The sequence below is a fragment of the Rhinolophus ferrumequinum genome, chromosome 20 (genome assembly GCF_004115265.2).
Source record: "Rhinolophus ferrumequinum isolate MPI-CBG mRhiFer1 chromosome 20, mRhiFer1_v1.p, whole genome shotgun sequence".
Lineage (NCBI taxonomy): Eukaryota > Metazoa > Chordata > Mammalia > Chiroptera > Rhinolophidae > Rhinolophus > Rhinolophus ferrumequinum.
In genome coordinates, this window is record NC_046303.1 from 22,780,801 (window position 1) to 22,807,361 (window position 26,561).

The 26,561-nt window shown below is 33.6% G+C and overlaps 1 protein-coding gene across 3 annotated transcripts in view; it reads left to right on the forward strand.

Moving 5' to 3' along the window:
* The window catches only part of CRPPA (CDP-L-ribitol pyrophosphorylase A), a 216,795-nt gene extending 192,318 nt beyond the window's left edge, over positions 1-24,477 (forward strand). For all 3 annotated transcript variants that reach the window (XM_033088857.1, XM_033088859.1, XM_033088860.1), the window contains one exon: positions 22,861-24,477. In XM_033088857.1, coding sequence (XP_032944748.1) covers positions 22,861-22,965 — 105 coding nt within the window. In that variant the 3' untranslated portion in view covers positions 22,966-24,477. The remainder of the gene's footprint in view (positions 1-22,860) is intronic.
* The last annotated feature ends 2,084 nt before the right edge of the window (positions 24,478-26,561 follow it).

The following is a 26,561-nucleotide window of genomic DNA, read 5'->3' on the forward strand; positions in this document are numbered from 1 at the left end:
CTTTAAATCCCAAACTCCTAGGAATACCTTCCAGATATTGTTCGGTTTGCACCTAATTTTTAAAATAGGATACAGAGATTTGTCACACATCTCATAAATTGATGTGTTCTTCGGCAGTATATAAAAGGGAAAAAAAGAAGGTTCCAGGGAGCTTCCCAGTTATTGCAACTTAGCAGAATGAGGGCTGGGGTCAAGGTTAGGAAGTTGACACTTGCCCTTTGCAAATAAAGTTAATGAATAGCTAACCTGAATATTGGCCCAGAATATTTTTCTGCTCTTGGAATTTGTTCATCCTCACCTTAAATTAACTCAGGATTGTCTTATGCAGAGCCCTACCTTGCACATGTTTTGGCCTATGGTTTTTATTTCCAGTCTGATCCCATCTTTTTCTAGTTCTCAGATATTCTCTAAAATTCCTAGTCACATCATAGCATTATTCTTTTTCTTTCTATTGTCATCATATATGCATTTGTGTGGGCATGTGTATACTTTCAGAGTGCATTTAATCCCACTATCTCCACCAATACACATATGTAGGGATCTAAAATGAGGAAGGTATGTGTCCTCAGTCTACCACCTTGATTCAGCTTCTCAGTGATTTATTAAAATAAGACATCCTTGCAAAAATAAAGATTTATTCTTCTTACATTCTTAAGCCATCATTCATTAGATAGCCTACTTCATAAAATTACAAAGTAATTGATTTCTTCTTTAAATATGTACTTAGAATTAACATTTGGGGGGAGGGGGTCCAAAGAGATCACCATTATAATTTTTATTAAAACCCCTTCCTTGAAAGCTTATCCTGTCTTGGCTATTACCTTTCTGACATTATCTTCAAATTTATGGTAATTACCCTCTAGCTCATTCATTGTGTTTATTCTTAACAAGCTTCTAAATTATTCTGTTGGGTTGAGTGACAGAAATGAGCTATTTTTAGATGAATTGTACGTTACATAGATGGCCCCAGAGTAAATGATGGAGGCTGTGTTTGGGTACTGTTTTATAACTGGAAGAAAGGAAATTGAATAATTACTATATTTAAAGTAATTAAAAACTCTGTTTTATATTTACTCACAGTTTTAAAAGATCACGCTTTAGTTTCAAAAAAAAGAACGACTCTTACTTTTGTGCTTCCTCTCCCTACCCCACAGTGGAAATAAGAGATTATATTTTCTTTTAATTAACTATAGTTGGTATAAATTATATTAATTTTATTAGTTTTAAGTGCACAATATAGTGATTTAACATTTTTATACCTTACAATGTGAACACCCCACTAATTCTATTAATCATCTGTCACCATGTAAACTTTTAAGATTCTTTCTTTGTCTTTAACCTTTGGTATTTTAATTATCATGTGTCTTGGTGTGGGCCTTTTTGTGTTCATGTTGTTTGGAATTCTCTGTGCTTCCTGGGTTTCTAAGTCTATTTCCTTTGCCAGGTTAGAGAAGTTTTCTAGCATTATTTCTTCAAATAATGTCTCCCCAGTCAACCTGAACCAAGTGGTCCAAGGGTGTCCTTTTTGTGGGTTGTGTGTGCCTTCCTAGTTGAGCCTTGATTGCTGTTTGCACATCAGTGGGAGGGATTGATCCTCAGGCTGTGGGTCAATTGGTTTTCAATCCCTTGCTTTCTCTCGTCTCCTCTGGTACTCCTATGACGTGAATGTTGGTGTGCTTGATGTTGTCCAAGAGGCTCCTTAAACTCTCCTCATTTTTCAAAAGTCATTTTTTTCTTTTCACTGTTCTGATTGGCTGTTTTCTGCTATCTTATCACCCAAATCACTGATTCTGTCTTCTGCTTCCTCTTACCTGTTTCCCTCTTTTATATTCTTCATTTAAGTTATTGTATCCTTCATTTCTGACTGGTTTTTTTAATTATGTTTTCTATCTTCATTTTCATGTTTCCTATGTCTTTGTTGAAGTTCTCACTCAGATCATTGAGCATCTTTATAACCAGTGTTTTGAATTCTTCATCTGATAGATTGCTTGTCTCCATTTTGTTTAGTTCTTTCTCTGGATCTTTGTTTTGTTCTTTCGTTTGGAATATGTTGCTTTGTTTCCTCATTTTGGCCACCCCCCTGTATTTTTGTCTATATATGAGGTCTCTCAGTCTTGGTAGAGTGGCCTTATGTAGTCGGTGTTGTGTGGGGCTCAGTGACATAGTCACCCCAGTCAACCTGTACCAGGTGGTCCAAGGGTGTCCTTTTTGTCGGTTGTGTGTGCCTTCCTATTGTAGTTGAGCCTTGATTGCTGTTTGCACATCAGTGGGTGGGAGTGATCCTCAGGCTGTGGGTCAATCGGTTGTGAGGATTAGCTGTGACTACATTGGAGGAGCTTTTATGCAGGGGCTGACCCCAAGGCACAGGATTTGCTTTAGTGTGGCTCGGATGCCTACAGAGTCTACTCTTTGGCTGTGTCATTTGTGCAGGTGGTTGGGTGGTGGTCTGGTGTGATCTGAAATGTAGCATTTATCAATTATGTTTATAATCTTCCTGTAACTCCTTTTTTAGAATATTAAGCCTAGTTTTATTGTAATAAACAATAAAACTAATGTAGGCGATAATGAATATTCTTTGCACTGTCTTTTGTTCTCTAAAAATAATATGTCTACGATGTGTCTAATTGAGAAGAAGGAATTTTATCCTGTTTGAGTAAACAAATCTATTTTGCTTTCCTTGTTAAACAACCACTTTATTTCTTCTATCCACCACTTAATTAGTTAAAGGTAGAACGATAACATGCTCTAAGGGACATATGAGACATTGTTACTTCAAAATGAAAATAATTATTGTAAATTAGGATGTTTCTCCAGTATTGATTATTGAAAACATGAAGACAAACCCAAAGGCTTTTTCCATAATTATTAGACAAACCTCCCCTACCTTTATTTTCCTAAACTTCACAGACTCATTTTTAAAATCAGAAATATATCCAGAAGAATGACATTGTAAGCTATAGTCTTTATAGGTAATCTATGAGAGTATGTTTTTGTTTTCATCTTTCCTATAATGATGAGAACTTATTTCTAAGTAAAGTATGTAAACCCAAACAAAACAAATCAGAGCATAGACTTCTTAATGTATGCTTTCCATTCATATTTCAAGCTATGGAAATAATTATTTCATTCTATTAGAAGACTATATTTTTTATAAGAATGATGTATATAATTACTTATAAGAACTTCCTGTCTTTGAACTGGTTTACTTTTAAATGTCTTTTAACATATCCCTATGAAGATTATCAATCATATTTTGCTTTTTTGATTTAGTGTTCAGTATTCACTAATGTCTGTCATTCTTTTCATTGGACATATGTATAATCCAGACACATTTTTTTTCTTGTAATTATTACTCCTCTTTGCTAGTATTTTAATTATTTATAGCCATCAGGCATTTATTTGTCTTTTAAAGGCCTTCCAATCCCAATCAGAATGAATAAACAATTAAAAGGAAGAAAGATTTTGTAGCCCTTCTTTTCCTTTTGATTGTGTGTGTTCTATATAACACTTAAATTATTCTTTATGAAATTAGTATATCCAGGAAACTGGAGAATTATGCTTTAGGCTGAGTGAATGGAAAACATGTTAGAGTTTCCTTTGTAAGTTTTCCAGGGTGCCACAGGAGATTTCTAATGTGCTGCTTATTTGTGTTCTCCCCAGATCATTTTCAGTTTATTAAAACGTTGGAGCAATAATTAAAATGTTGCGTAGCCTTTCCTATGTTCTACACCTCACTGAAAACATGTCGGCAGAGAAAGAAAACGTTCATCATTTCTCAATATAAAACAGATCCTGCCAGGGATCATGCCAAACCCAACCAACCATGGCAGTCAAATCAATGTATGTTTTGGTTTAAATTTTTATTTTTGCCTATAGTTCAGCAACTTGACTCTGGTATTTGTTGTTCCCTATGACTTATAATTTTAGGGCATGACAGTTCCTGAAATTGACAAGGCTTCCTGCTTACCTTGCAATGTATTTGTATGATGATATAAACTATAAGAGAAAATGACATTTTGACTCAATAAATATTTGCTTTATGTCCTTTACATCTGTTTTACAGAACTCCTTTTTTTTTTTTTTTTTTTTTTCATTTCTCCACCAATAGGCACTGAAAAACACGTGCTTCTACCTTTCATCTGGATGTTACAAATTCTGGAATTAGTGTTCCAATTTACAAGTTAGAATTTTTATTATTATTGACCCAAGAGATTTAATTATCTCATCAGTTTGTATTCATGTCATAAAATATAAATCGGTAATTATTCTTTTTATTTCTTATTTATTAATTAATTTATTTTTTGCAGTTGTGGAGGCAGGCTATGCATACCATGAGGTGTGAATGTGGGTTAAGCCACACAACAGTTTATGATGCTGAGTAATTTAAAAATCTCAAGAGGGATTATGTTTTTAATTTGGTATTAAAGTGAGCAAAAAAATATAATGGATCTAAATAGTAATTTAGGATCATGTTTTCTTAAATAAGGATGTCTCTAATATTATTAAATGCTTTGACTGTATAGATTCTGAATTTGGTTTCAAGTCTAATTTTTTCACTCATTATCTATGCGACTTGACAGTTATTCAATCTCTCTTAGTTTAAGTTTCTAAGTAATGGAATTTACTTTATAGGGTTAGTTACATTTTCATTACTCTTTTTTTCCTACTGATTTTTTAAGGTATAATCTTGTTTCAAACTACTACTGATTGTTTGTTGAATTTTGCATGCATATTTTTTCCTGTCTTATTGACTTAGGGTCAATGGTAATTTAATGTATATTGGATTGACTTTGTGTAAAATGAGAAATCAAAAGTAGTACAAAGATACAACATCCATTTATGATTAAAACACTCAGTGAAATGGGTATAGAAGGAAAGTACCTTAACATAATAAAGACCATATACAATAAATCCTCAGCTAATATCATACTGAATGGTGAAAAACAGAAAGCTTTTCCTCTAAGATCAGCAACAAGGCAAGGATGCCCACTCTCACTACTCTTATTTAATATAGAACTGGAAGTCCCAGTCAGAGCAATCAGACAAGAGAAAGAAATAAAAGGCATCAAAATTGGGAATGAAGAAGTCAAATTGTGACTTTTTGCAAACAACATGATTCTTTATATAGAAAACCCTGAAGATTCCACCAGAAACTATTAGAAACAAGAGACAAATACAGTAAAGTTGCAGGGTACAAAATCAATTGTATAAAATCCAGTGACAATGAAATTTCAGAAAATGAAATGAAAAAAAAAAATCATTTTGCAATTGCAACAAAATAAAATACCTAGGAAGAAACTTAACAAAGGATGTGAAGGACCTATACACTGAAAACTATAAGACATTATTAAAAGAAATTGAAGATGACACAAATAAATGAAAATATATTTTTAGTTCATGGATTGGAAGAATCAGCATAGTTCAAATGGCCATATTACTCAAAGCAATATACAGATTTAGTGCAATCACCATCAAATCCCATTGGCTTTTTTTTGAGAAATAGAACAAAAAATCATCAGATTTGTATGGAACCACAAAAGACCCCAAATAGCCAAAGAAACCCTAAGAAAAAAGAGCAATGCTGGAGGTATCACACTCCCAGACTTCAGCTTGTACTACAAGGCAACAGTGATCAAAACAGTGTAGTACTGGCAGAAAACAGACACACAGACAAATGGAACATAACTGAGAGCCCAAACATAAACCCACATATACATGGGCAAATATTTTTCAAAAAAGGAGGAAAAAATACACAATGGAGAAAAGAAATTATCTTCAATAAATGGTGCTGGAAAAATTGGAAAGCCACATGCAAGAGAATGAAACTAGAATGCTGTCTGTTACTATGTACCAAAATTAACTCAAAATGAATCAAAGACCTAAACATAAGACCTAAAACAATAAACTGCATAGAAGAAAACATAGATACTAAACTTATGGACCTTGGTTTCAAAGAGGATTTTATGAATTTGACCTCAAAGGCAAGGAAAGTAAAAGTTAAAATAAATGAATGGGACTATATCAAACTAAAAAGCTTCTGCACAGCAAAAGAAACCATCGACAAAACAAAGAATGGGAGAAATTATTTGCAAACAATGCCTCCGATAAAGGGCTAATATCCAAAATATATAAAGAACTCATACAACTCAACAACAAAAAGACAAACAATCCAATTAAAATATGGGCAGAGGACCTGAATAGACATTTCTCCAAAGAGGGCATACAGATTGCCAATAGACATATGAAGAGATATTCAGCATCACTAATCATTAGAGAAATGCAAATATAAACCACAATGAGATATCACCTCACCCCAGTCAGAATGGCTATCATCAACAAAACAAATAATAACAAGTGTTGGAGAGGCTGTGGAGAAAAAGGAACCCTCATATACTGTTGGTGGGAATGCAGATTAGTGCAGCTGCTATGGAAGGCAGTGTGGAGGTTCCTTAAAAAATTAAGAATAGAATTACCATATGACCCGGCAATCCCTCTCCTGGGTATCTACCCAAACAATCTGAAAACATTCATCCATAAAGGTATATGTGCGCTGATGTTCATTGCAGCTTAATTTACGGTAGAAGACATGGAAACAATCGAAGTGTCCTTCGATAGATGAATGGATAAAGAAGATGTGGTATATATACACAATGGAATACTACTCTGCCATAAGATGAAGTAGTGCCATTTGAGACAACATGGATGGATCTTGAGATTATTATGCTAAGCAAAATAAGTCAGACAGAAAAGTCAAGAACCATATGACTTCACTGATTTGTGGGATATAAAACTGAAAGCAACAACAGAACAAGACAGACAAACAAAGAAACAGAAACTCATAGACACAGACAATAGTTTAGTGGTTACTAGAGGGTAAGGGAGGAGGGAGGATAGTAGAAGAGGGTAAAGGGGGTCAAATATATGGTGATGGAAGGAGAACTGACTTTGGGTGGTGAACACACAATGTGATACATAGATTTTGTATTACAGACTATCGTGCTAAGTAAAATAAGTCAGACCAAAAAAATTGAGAACCATATGACTTCATTCAAATATGGGGTATAAAACTGAAAGCAAGCAATGAAAAAGAGAAACAAATAAAGACTATAGACACAGACAGCAGTATGATGGTTACCAAAGGGAAAGGGGGGTAGGGACACGATAGAAAGGGTAAAGGGGGTCAAATATATGGTGACAGAAGGAGATTTGACTTTGAGTGAACACACATTTGCAATATACAAATGATGTATTATATAACTTAATGTAATTTTTTTATAATTTTATTAATCAACTTGAAATCGATATAATTTTATTAACCAACATCACCCCAATACATTTAATAAAAGTTTCAAAAATAATGCAAAGAAATCCTGTATATCCTTGACCCAGAATCTCCAATATGAACATCTTACATCATCACAGTAACGAAATCAGGAAATAAGCCTTAATGCGTTAACATTATCTAATCTATACATCTTATTACATTTTGTCAGTTTTCCCACTATTCTCTTTTTCTGGTCCAGGATCCAATCCTGGAACATATGTTGCATTTTGTTGTCATCTCTTTTTAGTTTTGTTTAATCTGGGACACATCATCAGTCTTTGTCTTTCACGTCTTTGCACTTTTGATAAATACTGGCCTGTTATATTGTATAATGTCTCTCAACTTAAATTTGTTTGATGTTTTCTCATGAATAAATCCAGGCTATGCATTCTTGGCAAGAACACCGCAGAAATAATGTTGTATTCTTCTCAGTGCATTATATCAGGGGTTATATGATGTCCATGTGTCTCACACTACAATTGATGTTAATTGTGATCACTTAGTTAAGGTGGTGCCTGCCAGGTTTCTTCACTGAAATTTTATTATTTTTCCCTTTATAATTAATAAGTGTCTTGTGAGGAGATACCTTGAGACTATGTAAATGTACCAGTTATTATCATAGTTTTGCATGCTAATTTTAGTATTTGTTGTTGATTCTGGCTGGAAGCAATTATATGGTGGTGCTTGTCACATGGTGATTTTCTATTTGCGTCATTCTTTCCAAATTTACTATTTGGAATTCTACAATAAAAGAGCTTTTCCTCTCTCTCTCTCTGTCACTCTGTCTCTCTCTCCCCCACCCTCTCTCTCTCCCTCTCTCTCCTATCTATTACATAAGTATGTATGTATGTTATCTATCTATCTATCTATCTATCTATCTATCTATCTATCTATCTATCTATCTATCTATCTATCTACCTACCTACCTACCTATATCTATCTATCATCTCTCTAATCTATCATGTGTTATCCATCTACCGTGTTTCCCCAAAAATAAGACCTAGCCAGACCCTCAGCTCTAATGCATCTTTTGGAGCAAAAATTAATATAAGTCCCGGTCTTCTTTTAATATAAGACCAGGTATAATAATATAATATAATATAATATAATATAATATAATATAATATAATATAATATAATATAATATATAATACCAGGTCTTATTTTAATATAAGACCAGGTCTAATATAATATAATATAATATAATATAATGTAATATAATACTGGGTCTTATATTAATTTTTGCTCCAAAAGACGCATTAGAGCTGATGGTCTGGCTAGGTCTTATTTTCGGGGAAACACGGTATCTATCAACCTACCTATCTATCTAATAAAAGAGCTATCTATCTATCTATCTATCTATCTATCTTCTATCTAGCTATCTATCTAAGTGTACTCATGGGTATTAGTCTTATTTTATGGGTTTTGCTGAATAATTTTATTATTTTGTTGTTCCATTTGTTCCAAATTTGGTCATTATGAGCCTGTTCATGTTATTAGGTTGGTGAAATAGTAATTGCGGTTTTTGCAATTATTTTTAACCTTTTAAAATGCAATTACTTTTGCACCAACCTAATACCTTCTGTTGTATTTCAAAATGTCATCCGATTTTGAGCACCTCCTTTTTCGCACAAAAGATGTTTTACGCTCATCTTGTCATTTTTTTTTCTCCTATGCTTGGAATCAGCAATTTCCTCAAGGAACCCAAATTTCTTTTGTTAGATAATGGTATTTAGAAACCAAGATCTGAGAACAGAAGGTGCTCATTGTTCCTGGAGTGTTTATAAGCTCTTTAAGCAGATATTGCCAGGAAATATATGTATTTTTATATACCTATTTATATATCTGTCTGTGTTTATTTGTGTGTAATATATAGTTTATCTGGAGTAAACCATGACTTCATACTGGCATCTCTATATAGAGTCCAACATGATGTGATCTTTCTAGGCTCTCCTTTTCGTTATATGTAACCCCTTTCTCCAAAAATGAGGAATCGTATATTTACTTGCTCAATCCTGGAATACACATAAGTGTATTTCAGAATTGCTAACCCATACCTCTGGGAAAACAAATTTATTAATTAGAGTTCAATGATTGTATACAGATCTTTGTCGTAAAGTACAGAATCAAAATACTATTTTTCAAAGTTAATTGGGTTAGTTATTTTCTTTGCCACCTTCTTCAGTTTGGTTATTTATTTATAATACATTTCAGTTCATTTGATGTTGTCACTAATCCATTTTGGATTACTCCTACATCCTGGTGCATTCTGTTTATTTTTTGGAATGTGTGAAAGATTAACATTGTTCTGAAAGTCAGAACTATGTAAAAAATCTATTCAGTTTGGAGTGTTATCTGCTTTATTTTTTGTTGTTGCTGCTTTCTTTGGGGGTTGGGAGAAGAGGATTGGAAGGTAGTTCATTAATTGAGGTGGTTGAATCTTTTCTTTCTTTTGTGTAATTCTCTGTATAGATGTACTAAGTTCTCTCCTATTCATCTTTGTGGGTTTGGCTAGTTTACAAGATACCTAATTCAATGCCGCCCTCTCCTGTCAATTTAGCAAAATCCAGTTTCTTCAGTTATTTTTCTAATGGTAAAGGAAGGGGTTGTGTGTCCTCCAACTTTTTAATTCTCCTTTGCATTTCAGGACTCTAAAACTTCCCCTTTTGCTTCTTTTTCCCTTTACCATTCAATTGCCAAAGATTATTTCTCTCTTCCATTTTGTGTTTGTCTCTCCCAGGAGAAGACTGCCACTTCAAATCAAGCATAGTTGTAAGTCCCTTTCCTATGGTCATTTTTGTTATACCTCCACACTTTTTAATATTTTCACACTTAATGCAGGTCTGGTGATGGTTTTAGATCGACTTTATACTCAGCAGTAGTTCCCCTCTTCCTTATTTCCAAGTTTTTCTCAGACTACCTTTAGTTGCCATAAAGGCTTGTGAGGGCAGAGGAGTATGAAAAATTGCTCATTGAAATTTGACAGTTTTCCTGTTTTTTTGTTTGTTTTGTCTTTTTTCCTTTAACTTACAGTTATTTTGAAGTTTGGAAATTCTGTCTTCAAACTATACTGAAGGGGTGTGTGTGTGTGTGTGTGTGTGTGTGTGTGTGTGTGTGTGTAGGTAGTTTTGTTTGCTCTTCTTGTTCAGTAATGCTTTTGGAGAAAGTATTAAGGGAGCCGCCATTGGCTTTAGCCTCCTGAAAACCCCATTTGGTTTTTTTAATCCATTTTCTCTCTACTGATTTGGAAGTTTCACATTCTATTGTTAGATATTTAGTATGTCTTTTGAAATCTGACTTTGCATATTTATGTGGAAATCTGAAGTTAGTATTTTAATTACACTCCCAACAGTTTCATGTATTTTAGAATATTTTGTTTGATTATTCATCTTTCACCTTTTATGCTACTGTTCGTATCAAGTACTTTTATTTTGTTCTATTAAATACCCTCTGTATTTAAATGTTACTTTTATTATTTTTGGAGATGTAATTTTTTTTAGATTTACTTATATGTACTTATTTTAATGCTTTTTTCTTTATTTACCATACCTTCCTGCCATATTAGAGCTTTCTTCAAAAATTACTTTCCTTGTGCACTTGAGATACATTCTTTAGTGCCAGAGTATTTGTGGAAGGGTATAAGCATTCTAGGTTGATAGCTTTTTGTTGCTGTTTTGTAGGGCATTAGTTTTTGCATTTTGTGTTTAGCACTTCACAAATATATCATTGTGTTCTTATTATCATTGTTGCTGTGAGAAAGACTATTGTAAGTTTGTTAGTCCTCTATTGGTTTATTCTCTCTAGCTCCACTAAGATTTTCTCTTTATATTTAGTGTTTCGGTTTTCCTACACTATGTCTGTTTGTTGAGTTTTTATTTTTTTATTTTTATTGGGGAATATTGGGGGACAGTGTGTTTATCCAGGGCCCATCAACTCCAAGTAGTTGTCCTTCAATCTGGTTGTGGAGGCCGCAGCTCAGCTCCAAGTCCAGTCGCCATTTTTAGTCTTTAGTTGCAGGGGGCACAGCCCACCATCCCATGCAGGAATTGAACTGTTAACCTTGTTGTTGAGAGCTCATGCTCTAACCAACTGAGCCATTAGACCTCCCCTCTGGAAGCTCAGTGGCAGCTTGTTGTCTTCAATCTAGTTGTGGAGGGCAAGCTCACTGGCCCATGTGGGAATCAAACCGGCAACCCTGTTTTTCAGAGCTCACGCTCTAACTAACTGAGCCATCCCGCCACCCCTGTTTCTTAAGTTTTTATTTTGTTTCTTCCACCTTTGAATTCATTGGGTTTTCTTTATGAATGAATTCATGTATTTGATAACTTCTGGAAATTTTTTAGCAATAACTTCTCTATTATTTCTCCATATTCCTATTCTTTTTCTTTTCTGGGATTCTGACTAAATAAACATTAGAAATTTTATCATGTCTGCCAAATCTCATCCTACATTTACATTTTCTATTGTTCTCTCTGATTTGACGGCTCAGTAATTTCTTCAACTCCGTCTTCAGTTTCAGTAATTCTCTTTTCAGTTTTGTCTAATCTGTTGTTTGACCCATACTTTGAGATTTTTTTTTTGGTTTAAATTCAGCAATGTTTTTCATTTGTGAAAGTTTTATTTTTTATTTTTAAATATGTAAATATTTATTTATTTTTATTTGGGGAAGGTGAACAGGACTTTATTGGGGAACTTCCAGTGTGCACTTCCAGGACTTCTTTCCAAGTCCAGTTGTTGTCTCTTCAATCTTAGTTGTGGAGGGCACAGCTCAGCTCCAGGTCCAGTCGCCGTTGTTAGTTGCAGGGGGCAGAGCCCACCATCCCTTTCTGGAGTCAGGGAGTCAAACCAGCAACCCTGTGGTTGAGAGCCCACGTTCCAACCAACTGAGGTATCTGGCACTGACCCATGTGGGAATTGAACTGGTAGCCCTCGGCAGCACTAGGAGCATGGAGCTCCAATCGCCTGAGCCACTGGGCAGGCCCTAAGTATGTAAATATTTTAGTCTTAGTCTAGTCTTACTTGCTCATTTTTGTGATTCCAAGTTTATTTAGATATTTTTATATAGTTTAAGAAATGTTTTGTGCGTGAAAATTCTAATGCTAGATTTATTTTTGATACTAAGTTGGTTTGTTGTTTACTTCTTGTAATTATGAATTCATTTATATGTTTATGTATTTATCTGTCTTGCCTGACTACATATTCCATAAAGGGGGGAAGGGGACCTTTTATCTGATGATTTACATCTTAATATATAGCTTATAGCCTGGTATTAGGTATGTACCTGAAGTTAAGTTACTGAAAGGAGTCCCCATTTTTATTTTCTCTCACTTATTCCATTGTTGGATCAGTTAAGTTTTTAAATACTGTTTCATTCTTTTTTCTTTCTCTTCTTTTCTTCTCTTTTTTTAAGGAAGGCTGCACTCATGGGTATGTTTTCAGAGTCCTTGAATATTTCACAATGTTTTCTTTTTTGTTCTTTTTACAGTTGGCCTGGATTCTTGAGTAAAAATTTTTTTCTTAAATCCCATTTTCTGGCGGTATTTAGCTTTCAAAAAAGTAACACATCAGCCATTCTTATCTAATTAAAATAAAATAATCAGTGTTGTGTGCTATCTTTAAATTTGAATGTGTCATCTGAATATGACTTCTTTTGAAAGTGCTTTCAATGATTTTTGCAAGGCACAAATTATACCTGTCTATCTGCAGACTTGGATCTTTGTTTAAATCAGGGAATTTTCTTCTACATTTTATAATGTCTTCTGCAATATCTATTGTGTTTCCTCCCCAGATTTCCCTTGTATAATTTAGTTCTTTAATTAAAGCCTTGATCCTTCTCTTATTATTTCCACTTCTTTATTCTTCTGTCTTCTAGATATTTTCAAGTCTGTATTCTACTTATCTAATTCAGCTTTTTATAGAAAAAACAGATTTTACACCACTCCCAATGAGGCTTTTAATTCAAAATACATTTATTTAACATATACATGAAATATTTTGTCACAAAATTATTCCTACTTTGTGTACGCTTCTACGGTTGAATCATCTTAAATCTTCCTGAAATTGAAAATAAGAAAATACCTAATATGTTGTCTTTACTTCATAGTGTCAGTTCAGAGAAGATATTTAATTCTGATGATTCTAGAAAGTGTTTCCCACCTTGAAAATCACTTCACATATTGGCTGTTTTGTTTCCACCTTCTAATAAGTATGGTAGGCAATCTACCTTCTGTGGCCTTCTCCAGGAAAAAGAACTGTTTCTGCTCTCAATTCTGGGAGAAAGCTTTGCCTGACTAGTTTTTTGCTAGTTAAGACTAATAAAAATTAGCACTCGTCTGATCAGGATAGAACTCTTTTTTTGTAGGTTGCGATTCAAAGCTTCCTTCTTGGAAGGAATTAGAATTTTTAATTCAATGATAAATACTTTTCTGTGAAACTCTGAGATTAAGACTTTGGATACTAACTACTCACTCATGTAACTAATATTTAAGAGTCTAATGGTCATTAACCAGTAATCTTTTTCTTTTTTAACTGCTCAAAACCATTCTAACAATAATTTCCTTTCTCTTTCTCTCTCTCTTTCTCTCTCTTCGTGCATGTGTGTTGCAACCAAGAAGATATGTTTGAATTGCCCATTTTAATTCTTTCCTTGCATTAAGCTTGTAATTAAACATTTGAAACTCTATTTTATGGGGAAAAGTAACCAGTATTTCTGATTCAGGAAAAATATCAATTAGGTTTTCTACTAACACCTGGGCCATCTACTCAAGAAGAAACTCTTCTGAATGATCTTTCAGTTTCTCTTATCATTTCTCATGCATTCTAGAAACAGTGCCCATTGTCCTCCAACACTTAATATGTAGCTTTTCTGCTTACGCAGCCACCTCATCTAAGAGAGTGCCACCTCATCATGTGCCTTTATTCCCCTGACTTGGGCATATTAATGTAATTTTATCAATGTCCCTTACACTTATCTCCCAGACCAGGCATTCTTTCATAGAGGGTGGAATCATACAGCACAGAATTCTACCTTTTGATATTGTTTTAGTTTCCAAGTACAAATACAAGATTTTTATCTTGTTTTTATTTTTAGGGGATTATTTCCACAATGATGTATCCTTTATCTAAAAACTTTGATGTTTCAAACATGTCTTAATATTTATATATAAAGGCAGATCTTTATAGAATTAATTAGCAAATTAACGCAGTGAGAAAATATTTAATGAATACCTACTATGGGTATAATACTTTATTTGAGGTTAGAATTCAATGCGGGAGAGTTGTTTTTTACTATCTACAATTTAGCTAAGAAAATAAGACCAAGACCAATACATATGTAAACCTAAAAAAGTTGTAAGTGAGAGATTATGAGAACTGTGGTAATGTAAATTCCTGATGTTCAGTGGAAAGAGATGATTTCATAGGAGGAAATCATCCCAACCAGGTCTTTGAAAATCGATGTGAAGTATAAAGACAATTATTGAGAAACCATTAGAATGGAGAAGGAATAATAATCATTGTACCAGTGTGGCCACAAAAGTGAATTCTGTATAGTAAAGGTGTGAGAACTGTGGTTAGAGAGTTGATTAGGTTGTTTGTGAATGGCCTTGAATGCTAAGATGAAATTTGTGCTGAAGTTTGTGGATTTGAGAGTGTGAAAATGGTTGTTCCAATGAGGTTCGAACAGTAACCAAAGGCAAAGAGAAGTAGCCAGTTAGGGCATCCTAGAGGAAGCTAGGTACATACAGGATGGTGTGGATGTAGATTGCGAGTGGTTGGAGTATGACTAATGAGGGATGTCACAGTAGGAAACTAGCAGGACTTGGTAACTGTTGGGTGAGTTGTGTAGGATCAAAACAGTTTTGCTAATTAAAAGGGACATTGTGTATGAGACCGCTTTTTCACTTTATTAAGTTGTGGAATTTATATTATGAATGATGTTGTATGAAAATAAAGTATGACAGAGCGACAAGTCCCAGATCTAGAAATAACTGACAGAATAATGAACTGCTTGTTTTTCAGGCCGGACGTCTGGTGATTTTGGCTGCCCCTGTTTTACCCCACTGCACTTCGGCTCTGAGCACTGCATATTCTAAAATATCTTTCCTACTTAGCAAAGTAGCCGTGCTGCCCCCCAGAGTTTTACTGACCAGTTCTTTTCTCTTATTTACCTCATTCCACAAATACGTACGGAGCTCCTGCAATATATGCAAGGCATCATACTCGGCACAGAGACTACAGGAGTTGAAAACTGCTGTGTGATGATTACGTTAAGTAAATCCAAGTGCATTTTCATGAGTATTTTAATATTTAGGTTTTGGGAGACAGTTGTTTCACTCAAATGCAAAAGAGGAACATGCTTTCATTTGGAGATGACTGTGTTGTTTTTCTCAAAATCTATTAATAGGTGACTGCTTTTTCCTGTAGTTTTGGAAATTTACAAGCACCAAACATTTATTTTCATCTCCACTAGGGGACAGTGTGTTACCTTTAGATTTTTTTTTCCATATCAGCAAAATGTATAGTTTTTTTTTTTTTATTTGATATTATCTTATAAATGTAACAAAGTGGTTAAAAGGTTTATAAAGTCTAAAACTAAGGATTTTTGTAGTTGTATGTTTTATGGATAGATATAGTGATATGTATAGAGAAATCGAATGAGTAGACAGATAGCTATAGATAGTACACTTTTATTTGTTTAGAGTCTTTGAAATTTTGTGGAATTTACTTAGATAATTTTGCATGAGTTCATCAAAACAAGGATGGATGGAGGAAGAATATTTATATCAAAACATAAGCATCTGAGTTTCAGGACAGCTTTGTAACTCATGGAAATTGAATTAAGATTTAGGTATGGGATTTGCTGAGACATCGTAATGTTTACTGTTCAAGAAGGGCTGTGTAATCTCCTGAGATATCTAAAGCCTAAATATGTATACATATGTTTTAACTTTATAGCTTTCCTTTTAACAGAGTACATTGTGTTTTTTAGGAATGATGTATATGGAGGATGAATATCTCTAAAAGATTTCCTTTCAGGTTGTCTATAAAGATTTGGACAATCGTGATGTTATAGCTTTTCCTGCTATTCTTTGAGACTGTGTTCTGCAAAATCCATGTAAATTTGATTCTAATAGCATACCATAAATTTGTTTACACTGCTTAGTGCAAGTACTGAGAGCTGTGTTATACAATGATAGGATTTAGTGATTTAAAATATATCTTTTAAAAAGTTCTGCAAGTTTATGTACACTGGTAATAGTTTTGTCAAAATTTGTCCTTTGAGAAAATTGAAAGGGACTGTTAGTAAGTAGGGGATTTTTAAGATATAGGCAGTATAGAAAACTAACCATTTATTTGTACACCCTTAAAAGGTGCAACTTCTTAGTAATTTACTTCGAGAATTGTAGGCTTTACTTGTTCAAATTGTGAAGCAGATGGTAGGAAGGAGGGAAAACAAGAGCTGCTATGAATTATGAAGGTGCTGCTGTCATTCTTAATCTTCTGTGAAAATAAAAAATTTTCCTACTTTCCCTGATTTCCCAAATCTTGCCAAAGGCTTAGAAGTCCCATGAGAATTCTGCATCAAGACTTCACTCCTTTACTAAAGACTGTATATATATGTGTATGTGTATATATATGTATGTGTATATATATATATATATATATGTGTGTGTGTGTGTGTGTGTATATATATATAGCCAAAAAATGTACTTACATTTGAAAAAGGGAAACTGTATTACTCAGTATATATATCGCTAACAAAAGACGAATAAAAGTCACGTTTGACTTCCGCAATTACAAGAGGTGCTCAAAGTGGTTACCATCAGCGTCCAGACACTTCTGATTACGGCGAACTACTGCTTGAGCAACATTGACCAAAGTGTCCACGTGTATACATTTTTTGGCACCTCCAGTACTCACACACACACACACACACACACACACAAATATACACATACACACACGGCTTGTATTCATCTTTTGTTATCTATATATATTGAGTATTACAATTTTAATAAAGTTTTTTCCTTTCTTAAAATGTGTATACATCTTTGTGGCACCATCTGTATATATATAAAAACCCTCAAAAGGAAACCTACCTATCAACCAAGAAAAACACACGCATGTATTAGAAAACTAAAGTCCAGGATTCCATTGATAAGACTTAATTACTAGTGAGTAAATTTAGAATTACTTTATATGTTTAAAAGATAATGGTAATAAGAACTTTTGTGCATATTTCTAACCACAGTATATTTTATCCTGATCTTGAAATTACAAGGAATAGAGAAATAGCTCACTATGATAATTTTCTAGGTAAAACCCATGATGAATTCTAATCCTAAGTAATTCACTTTGAAGATACAGAAAATTAAAAATAGCTATTTTATATTGATAATTTGTCTGATATTCTTCCTAATATTTAAAAAAATTCAGCTGTTAGAAATGTCAAGCTCTCAATGAGCAACTGTTAACATACTGAATAGAATTAAGTACGTACATATTTTTTGTTGTCACTTTTAGCTGGACTTCCATGATGTTTTTCTTAAACTCTAAGTCAGCAAATACTAAGACCTTGTGAATTATTAATATGATTCTTTCTTGAACTTTTCATTTAAGATTAGAATATTCAAACAAAAGTGTTTTATTTTGTATAGTTTTTTGAAGATTTTTAAGGAGATAATATTCCCTGGAAATTTGGACAATGTGCTTTATTATTGATTTTATATGAAAATAAATTATATTTAGTTTCCTGAATTTAAACAGTCTTGAAACTAAATTTTAAAATAACTAATTGTTCTTGTTAGAAGAATACATTTTGTTCATTATGGAACTTTTCAAAATATAACAAAACACAGAGGAAACAAAAATAACCCTGAATTCATCACCCAAAAATTATTCTTGTTAGTATTTTGATATTTTCCCTCTCAATATTTTAAGACATATGTCTACTGTATTGTTTTTCCCTTCTGACTGGTTTCTATTATATGCTCCAGTTGTAATCAAGGAAAGGTGTACGTGTGGTAATTTTTTCAGCTAGAAGTTATGTTTTTATTGTTTTATAATTTTTAACATTTTTCTATAAAGTTTGACGTTGTTATGAAGTGAACAGGATGATAAAACAGGTAATTACAATTATGACAATAATGCAGACTTTCACACATCATATATCATTAAATATCTACCTGTTTTTCTTTAAATTCAACAAATGTATGATTTTTATGTGTGGATGTGTAAACATTGGTGTACCGGGTTTACAGTTTATGCTCTTTATGGCCAGTGTGTAGAAATCAAGGTACCTGGTTTTTTTTGCTAGAAACAAATCTAAGCCTGGAAATTGCTAGAGTTACAGATAATTAATAAACTGCTGATAAATTTAGTCTTGGTAATTTTTTCTTTTATTTTTTATTGTGGAAGTTGGGTACCCACTTTCTTTCACTGCGTACTGTAAGATCTAGCTATCGTATTAATATGCCATGATGACAGTTAGTCATGATTTCTTGTTCTCAACATATTTCTTGTCCATTATGGACTCTGCAGTTGTACACATACTTACATTTTTTGAAAACTAACAGACTTTGTTTTTTAGATTTATAGAAAAATTGAGATGATCACACAGAGTTCCCATAAGCCCTGCACCCAGTTTCCCCTACTGACTAAAGTCCATAGTTTATTCAGATTTCCTTAGTGTTCTACCTAATGTATTATTTTTTAAAAGCCATTTGTTTAGTTTATGACATTTGTTTTACATACCCAAGGTGAGTTTTTCACTTTATTAGATTTTGCGTAATTTTGCCTTTTTCGTACCTCTTTGTACCTTTCATTCACCCTCTTTATATCCAAATTTATTTGACATAGCCTAGTTAGATGTTCACATATTTTGTTTTGTTTTTTTTAAATTAGTTCCAGGTGTACAAAGAAATGTAATAGTTAGACATTTACACCCCTGACAATACTCCCCTAGTGTATTATTTTTTTTATTCCAAGTTACCATATGACTTTAGTGAGGTCATGTCTCCCGAGTCTCCTTTTGGCTGTGAAAGTTTCTCAGACTTCCCTTGTTTTTGATGAACTTTACAGTTTTGAAGAGTAATGATCAGGTATATGGTAGAAGTCCCCTCTATTGGAGTTCATCTGATGTTTTTCTCATGATTACACTGGAGTTATGGGTTTGGAGAGGAAGACCACAAAGATAAATGCCATTTGCATCCCATCATATCAAGGGTGCACATTATTAACAGAATTTTTCAGTGTTCATGTTGACCTTGCTTACTTAATGTTAACATTAAACATTGCATAATGTTCGAAACACACAAAGGAATGTATGTATATATACACATATATACGTGTGAAGGGTGATAAAATGACCACATACAATGCCCCTTTGTTCCCCAGTCTCCTCAAGGATTAAAAACACTGTTTTGCATATCCACGGACATCAAGAAATGCATTTTAAAGATCTATTTGAGTTTGCATTTTTCTAAATCTGTGTTATCAGTACTTTTATAGAGATAGGGAATTGTGAGATGAGTTTGAAATCCATAAATTATTTGACCAGCTGATCTCTGTACATACCAGAATTTTTTGAGTATGTGTGTGTCTCACTATTTTGTGTAATAAATTGTTACATTTTCATATTTTTCAATGATAAAATGATCATTAGAGCTGAGGCAGAGGGAAAGCAATAACACAGGTTCTTCTCACTGAATTATAATCTTTCCAAACGATGCCTACAAAAAAATTACAGAAGTAAATGAATCATTAAAAAGATTCTTACTTAAATTCTTTATTAGCTGCAGATATCCGAGTTATGGAGCTATCAAAATAAGCATAGAAGATTTATTCTAAGATACAGAAATGTGATTTTTCTAGCCCCAGAATCTTAAACAGATTCCCCCCCCCCATCTTTCATATCTTCATTTGTTACTGGGCTGCTTTCATTTTGACAAGTATAAACTGGTTTTAAAGAGGGACTACAGATAGCCTTTTTCGGTTTATTTTTGAAGGGAAAACCTTAATTATCATCATCTGTTGCATGTCTTAATTTAACAAATGAGACTTGTGAGTACATGTGTATTAACCCTGCAACATTGTAATTAATTCGTCATTAAGAGTGACAAATACATATCTATAACAGTTTTGTATTTTGTTCAGTTTTAGCGTACGTATTTCTTTGTTTATGATGTGGCATGGATGATATCTGCTCCCATATAAGTGAATCACATTTTAAACCCAAATATATTTGGCTTTAGAATTATTTGCTTTTATGTGATTTAAATCTTGTGATATTCTGGAAACATTTGAAATCCAATATTGAAATGTCATTTAAAACCCACATGCAAGAAGCCAAGTAGACACCATCAGCTTCTTGTGCGTCTTCCCCAGCTTCATCCCTTAGAACTAAATAAGAGAAATGGATGGAAAAGAGGAGCTTAACAGAGGTGGTCTCTCATCACCATCCTCATAGATGAGGAGCCCAGGGCCTGGGCTGGTGGAAGTGTGGTGACAGTGGTAAGGCTTAGAGAATGTTCTTCTTTGTACTATTGCCAAGGCTTCTGGCTAAATATGCAAATAGGAGTACACAAAGTAAGGAAATAGTGGTCATTGTTAACAAATGGGTTAAACTGAAAGGGTGATGATATCTTGATCATAGAGCCTCCTTTGCTTTGAATTTGTTAGAATTTATGGAGTGCTAACCATGTGTTAGGCATTGAGCTAAGTGTTTCATATTCAAAGATAAAATGAAAAATTCTTTACATCAAGAAGAATCATCTGGTGGAATGAGTGGTCAACTATAAAGTCTGTTAGAAGTCAGAGTGCTAGCGGAATTCTAGCACAGCTGTGGAAACACATTCACCTCACCCAACTGAGTGGAGGATAGGAGCCAGGGTAGGTTTCAGGAGTCCCTGATATCTGGGTTGGAACCACAAAGAGTAACTGTGGTCAGCTAAGCTGGGAAAGGAGTGGGACAGCTTTTCTGGCAAAGGGATTAGCTGGTGCAAAGGGATGAAAGCTTAAGAAAATGGCTTGCTTGGGCGATCTTAAATAATTCCGTGTGGCCTGGAGATTTGAGTGGTTTTAAGGGAGAGGCTGGAAGGATAAGAGACTCTTCATTACCAGGTAAAGAGTTCAGACTTGATCCTGAAGTTTAAAGAGAGCCTTCAGAAGATTTTAGGTGGGATTGTGACGTGATCAGATCTGTAGTTTTTAAAAAAGTATTTGACTGCTGTGTAGAAAATAGGGTAGAACAGTATATAAGACTTTGGAGAGGCTGTTTATGAGATTGTTCCAGTAATTCAGGAGGGAGGTCGTATGCTGGCAGCAGCAGTTCGAGAGGAGTTTATGGATTCAGAAAACATGAAGGAGGTAGAAGTAGTAGGTCCTAGTGATATATTGAACACTGGGATAAGGCATTAAAGATGCAGCCAAGTTTAGAGGTTGGTTATCAGATCTTCCTTTTTGAACATAGCACAATTCATAACACAGAGACCTTAGAGATATTAGCTCTGTTTCCACTTTCCCTTCATATTACCATCCCCTCATAGCTTCAAGAAGCCTCATAAACATATTTTAATAGGCAATATGCTTTCAAAGGCTAAACCACATCTTAGCAACTTGTGAGATAATTCATTTCACAAATTTGCCAGCTCTTTGCTTCATAAACAAGCAGGTTCTCCCTACTGCACCACACCCCCCACCCCACACACACCAGCGCTCACAGTTTATAACAAAGTCTGTTGTTGGAGGACGCTCAGAAACAAGATGAAGAAAAGGCTTGCAGCATCGATGAAATATTCCCACTTCAGTGAAGAATGAAAGTTGGTCAGATATTGGATTGAAACAAAATAATCTTTTGATTCATACTCTTAGCATTTGAAATTGTGTCAGTATTTTTCTTAGTATCTTCAGCAGATATTTTTTGTCTTCAATGAAAAGTGTTTCCAGGAGCATTTCTCCTTTATTTGGGGGAGCAAGTTCATGCCTATGTTTATGGCCTGAGTTCTGTAGAATGCTGAGTCCAGAGAGCACTGGACATTGAAAAGTGGTTCCTAGATCTCATAGAAACAGAGTAGAATGGTCATTGTTAAGTGCAGAGGAGTGGAGGAAATGAGGAGATGTTGGTCAAAGGGTACAATCTTCCAGTTATAAGGTGACTAAGTTCTGGGAATTTAATGTATAGCATGGTGATTATAGTTAACAATGGTGTATACTTTGAAAGTGGCTAAGAGAATAGATCTTAAATGTTCACACACCCTCCCTCACCAAACAGTAACTGTATGAAGTGATAGGTTATAACTATTGTCTTAATCATTTCACAATATATATGTATATCAGACATCACATCACTGTATTGTACACCTTAAACTTACACAGTATTATGGTGAATTATATCTCTATAAAGCTGCGAGGGGAGGTGGTGTGGGAGGGTTACTTTAAAATAAATAAATAAATTTGAAAAAGAAAAATAACTACAAAATTTAACGTGTGACATCTTTTCTTTCAGAAGTAATTATTGTTTTATCCTTTCTTTTCAGGATGAGCAGAAGCTACAGGACAGTTTACGGCAAGGTGCCACTATTATTGCCACGTTAATTAAAGAAAGAAATTCTGGACTGGTTGGTCAGCTACTGGTAGCATGAAGAGCACAATTACCTACTGAGTTTTCAGAACCACTTACCTAAGTATCTCTTTTGTGCTTCCCTCCTTATTGTATATGGTAGAATGTTTGTCTTCTATGTCTCATAATTGTTAGAATATGATGCTTAGGTTATAAAAGTGTATCAGTGTTTATATCTATGAAAAAAATATTCACTTTTGTGCATGTCAAATTAAATTGCCTGAACCAGAAAGGAATAGATAAATGGAAAATAATAGCCTTCACATAATCTTTTCTTCAAGGAGTGAAAGATCAAATAGAAATAATGATGGGTGAGCTAATCCTTCAAGGAATGAGAATTCAGAAAACTTGAACTATTATCTCCATTTAATTAGTAAATCACACTAAAGTGAAACTAATATATAAGACTCAGAATTATTCTTAATTCTGAAATATTCCTCTACCATGAAACATTGACTTGTGTTCTAATTTTTTCGCACTTAAAAAAAAAAAGGGAAATAGCAGGGAACTCGGGTTCAGATATCTTCACCATTGTCTTGACATTATTCCTGATCCCTAAAGAAGAGGCCATGTTTTTCTCCTGCTTTTCTACCATTTTAAAATTGGCTGTGTTCCTTGGTTTATGAAATATAATTTTGACTCATTTGAAAAGGTCTCTGATTTTTCTGAATAAATTTAAAAGAAGACTGGAAAGCTTCATAAAACTGAACTTACTTTGGTCAATCCCAAGTTTTAGTCCTCTTCTAAAAGGTAAGGAGTCATTTCACAGGCAAGAATTTAATTTTTTTTTTAAACAATACTGCTCTCTTTTTAAATCAAGTTCTGATTCTTTCAAATTTCCACTAGTGCATACACATATTAAATGCTGATGATTTTCCCGTACATTACATTTTATAATTATGTACATTCAGCCATTAGAGAGGCCTCTTATTCCATTTTTATATTTACTTTCTAAAAATACATTAGATCAGATTATTCCAGTGCTAAGGCTGCATATGGTAACTATAAAAGTTGCATGAAACATTTTCTATAAAATATCTACCTTGTGGAATTTCTTCCTAACCTACTGGATGATTTTTTTCTATATTTCTTAAGTATATATATTAGTAGGAGAATTTATATTTTACATTTAAGTAATAGTGGGTAGAAAATAATGGACATGGAGTAATTATTATAATTAATTGTCCTGAATGAAATGTGTTCCTTCATTGTAGTTTGGATCTAAGTTCCTGGGCTTGTTACTTTGTCTCTCTCTCTCTCTAAGAATGTTAAGAAATAAATCATTTCATTCAAATCTTGAGGGTGATAATATATGGGCAATGGGTGGATTTTGGTTAGAATGTCTATGTCAGTGGTTCAATTATGTTGTGAAAGGTTGTCACCTTGTGCCTGTTGAAGAAGTCTTCAGGTAAAAATGTTTTAAGAATTTGAAATTGTCTGACTTATTTCACTTAGCATAATAATCTCAAGTTCCATGGATATAAAACTGAAAACAACAAAGGAATGAGACAAACAAATGAAGAAACAAAATCTCACAGACACAGACAATAGTTTAGTGGTTACCAGAGGGTAAGGGGGGGGGGGTTAGTAGATGAGGGTAAAAGGGATCAAATATATGGTGATAGAAGGAGAACTGACTCCGGGTGGTGAACACACAGTGTGATATATAGATGATGTATTACAGAATTGTACACCTGAAACCTACATAACTTTACTAACCATTGTCACCCCAATAAACTTTAATTAAAAACAAAGAATTTGAAATTGCTCATAGATGCAAATTGGGAAATGCTATCAAGCTTTTAAAGAGAAAGTGAGTGTCTTTAAGTACAAGGCAGGTCACTGGGCATATCTAATGGTACAGCAAAATCACTCTATCGACTGAGTACTGTACTGGCGAAGTTCTTAAGAGTTCAGCTTAATAATGAAATGTTACACCAGACAAGAATTTATTCAGGAGTAATTAGTATGACTTTACCCTAGGCTTTAGAAACACTTAGTGTAATGAAGTTTAGTTAATAAAATATTAAATTGTGTCCAAACTTATCACCACCATAATCATAACATGTAAATTATTTTTCTTTATAGCTTACAAGTGGTTCACAATATTGCAAATAACATAAAGAAATCTCCCCACATCTTTTACTGTTTCGATGGGAAGTGATGTGCCGGGATCTGAACTGCTTTGCCCAGTGCCATTTGGCTGCCTACTAACAAAAGGCAGGGCTTTAACTCAGGACCACTGATAATGTTTTAAGCTCATCTCCCTGTAACCATGATTGCTGGCAAGGGACATCCAGCAGAGAGGCTGTGGGAAATAAGCCTGAGGCTCTGCATGAACTCTGGAGGAAAAGACTAGGAGGGCAGATCGCCTAGTCACCAGAGGAAAGTCCGGAAGCTTTGGCCTGTCCAGCCATCTTCCAACATGCAGAAATTGTAGCTAAGGGTGAAAGGAATGGAGAGAATTATTGACCAAGAGAGAAAGAGAAATTAGTTGTTTTTATAGTTTAAGAGATCCAGAGGCAACTTTACAGTTACATTTTCATCACAGCGTCTGTAAACTTAATTACTTTTAAGAGAACTGTCTTTCACTTTGTTTTCTAAAATCCCTTAAATAATAGTAATTATGCCTCAGGGTTGCTGAAATTGCTTTCTACCTGGGAAAAATTTTGTGAAAAGATTATTTGCTTTCTAAATGTATGCTTGTTAATTGAGTGTAATTTGAAGATAGCCTTTTTAGGAATTTAACAGTGTGATCAGTGGTTTGATTAATGACTTATATTGGTAAGAGGTAGTAGGTTTTTCTTTTTATATATATAAAGCTGTTCGATGTAACAGATAACTTGTTGCAAATATACTCATTTACAGATAAAAATCAGACACCTATATTCAACCCAGAATCATTCTTAAGGTAGTTACTTTAAGCATTTTGCATTGGTTTAACAGGAAAACTCTTTTCCCATGGTAGTTTGTTATAATTATAACTATTAAATTTTACTATGCATGTGTTTATATATATGTATATATGTATACATATATATTTACTATATATATACATATATATACACACAATGATCATTTTATAAAAAATCAAGTTGCAGTAGAACATTTTCTTACAGTGAATCTGCATTTTGTACTTCCTTTTATTGTTTAAATTAATTATGTCAAGGAAGCATAAATCATAAAATCATAATATTTTAATTAAAATATTAAGAAAGCCATTTGGAAGAAGAAAAATTGAAGTTATTTTAAAAGTTTAATTCAAAAATAAACAGAATAGATGAAAAATACATATCATTTTAGTATTTATTAGTATGACTTAAAATAAGTGAACTAGAAGTGGCTGTGTTAGTGGTTTTGGCATTGTAACTTTATATTATACATTTTTGGTTTCAAAATTGTGAAAAATGTATGGATATTTTTTAAATGAAAGTAACACATTACTATTAAAGATTCTCAATATATTCTCTTTATAAAACAAAGTAATTGATAAATAACTAAATAAATTATTGGTATTTTAAAAGACAATGGTGATTTTCATTGATATTGTATATGTGCATATTTTTTTTCAAACTAACTCTGTCACAATTGAATAAGTAAATATAATATTTGTGAAAA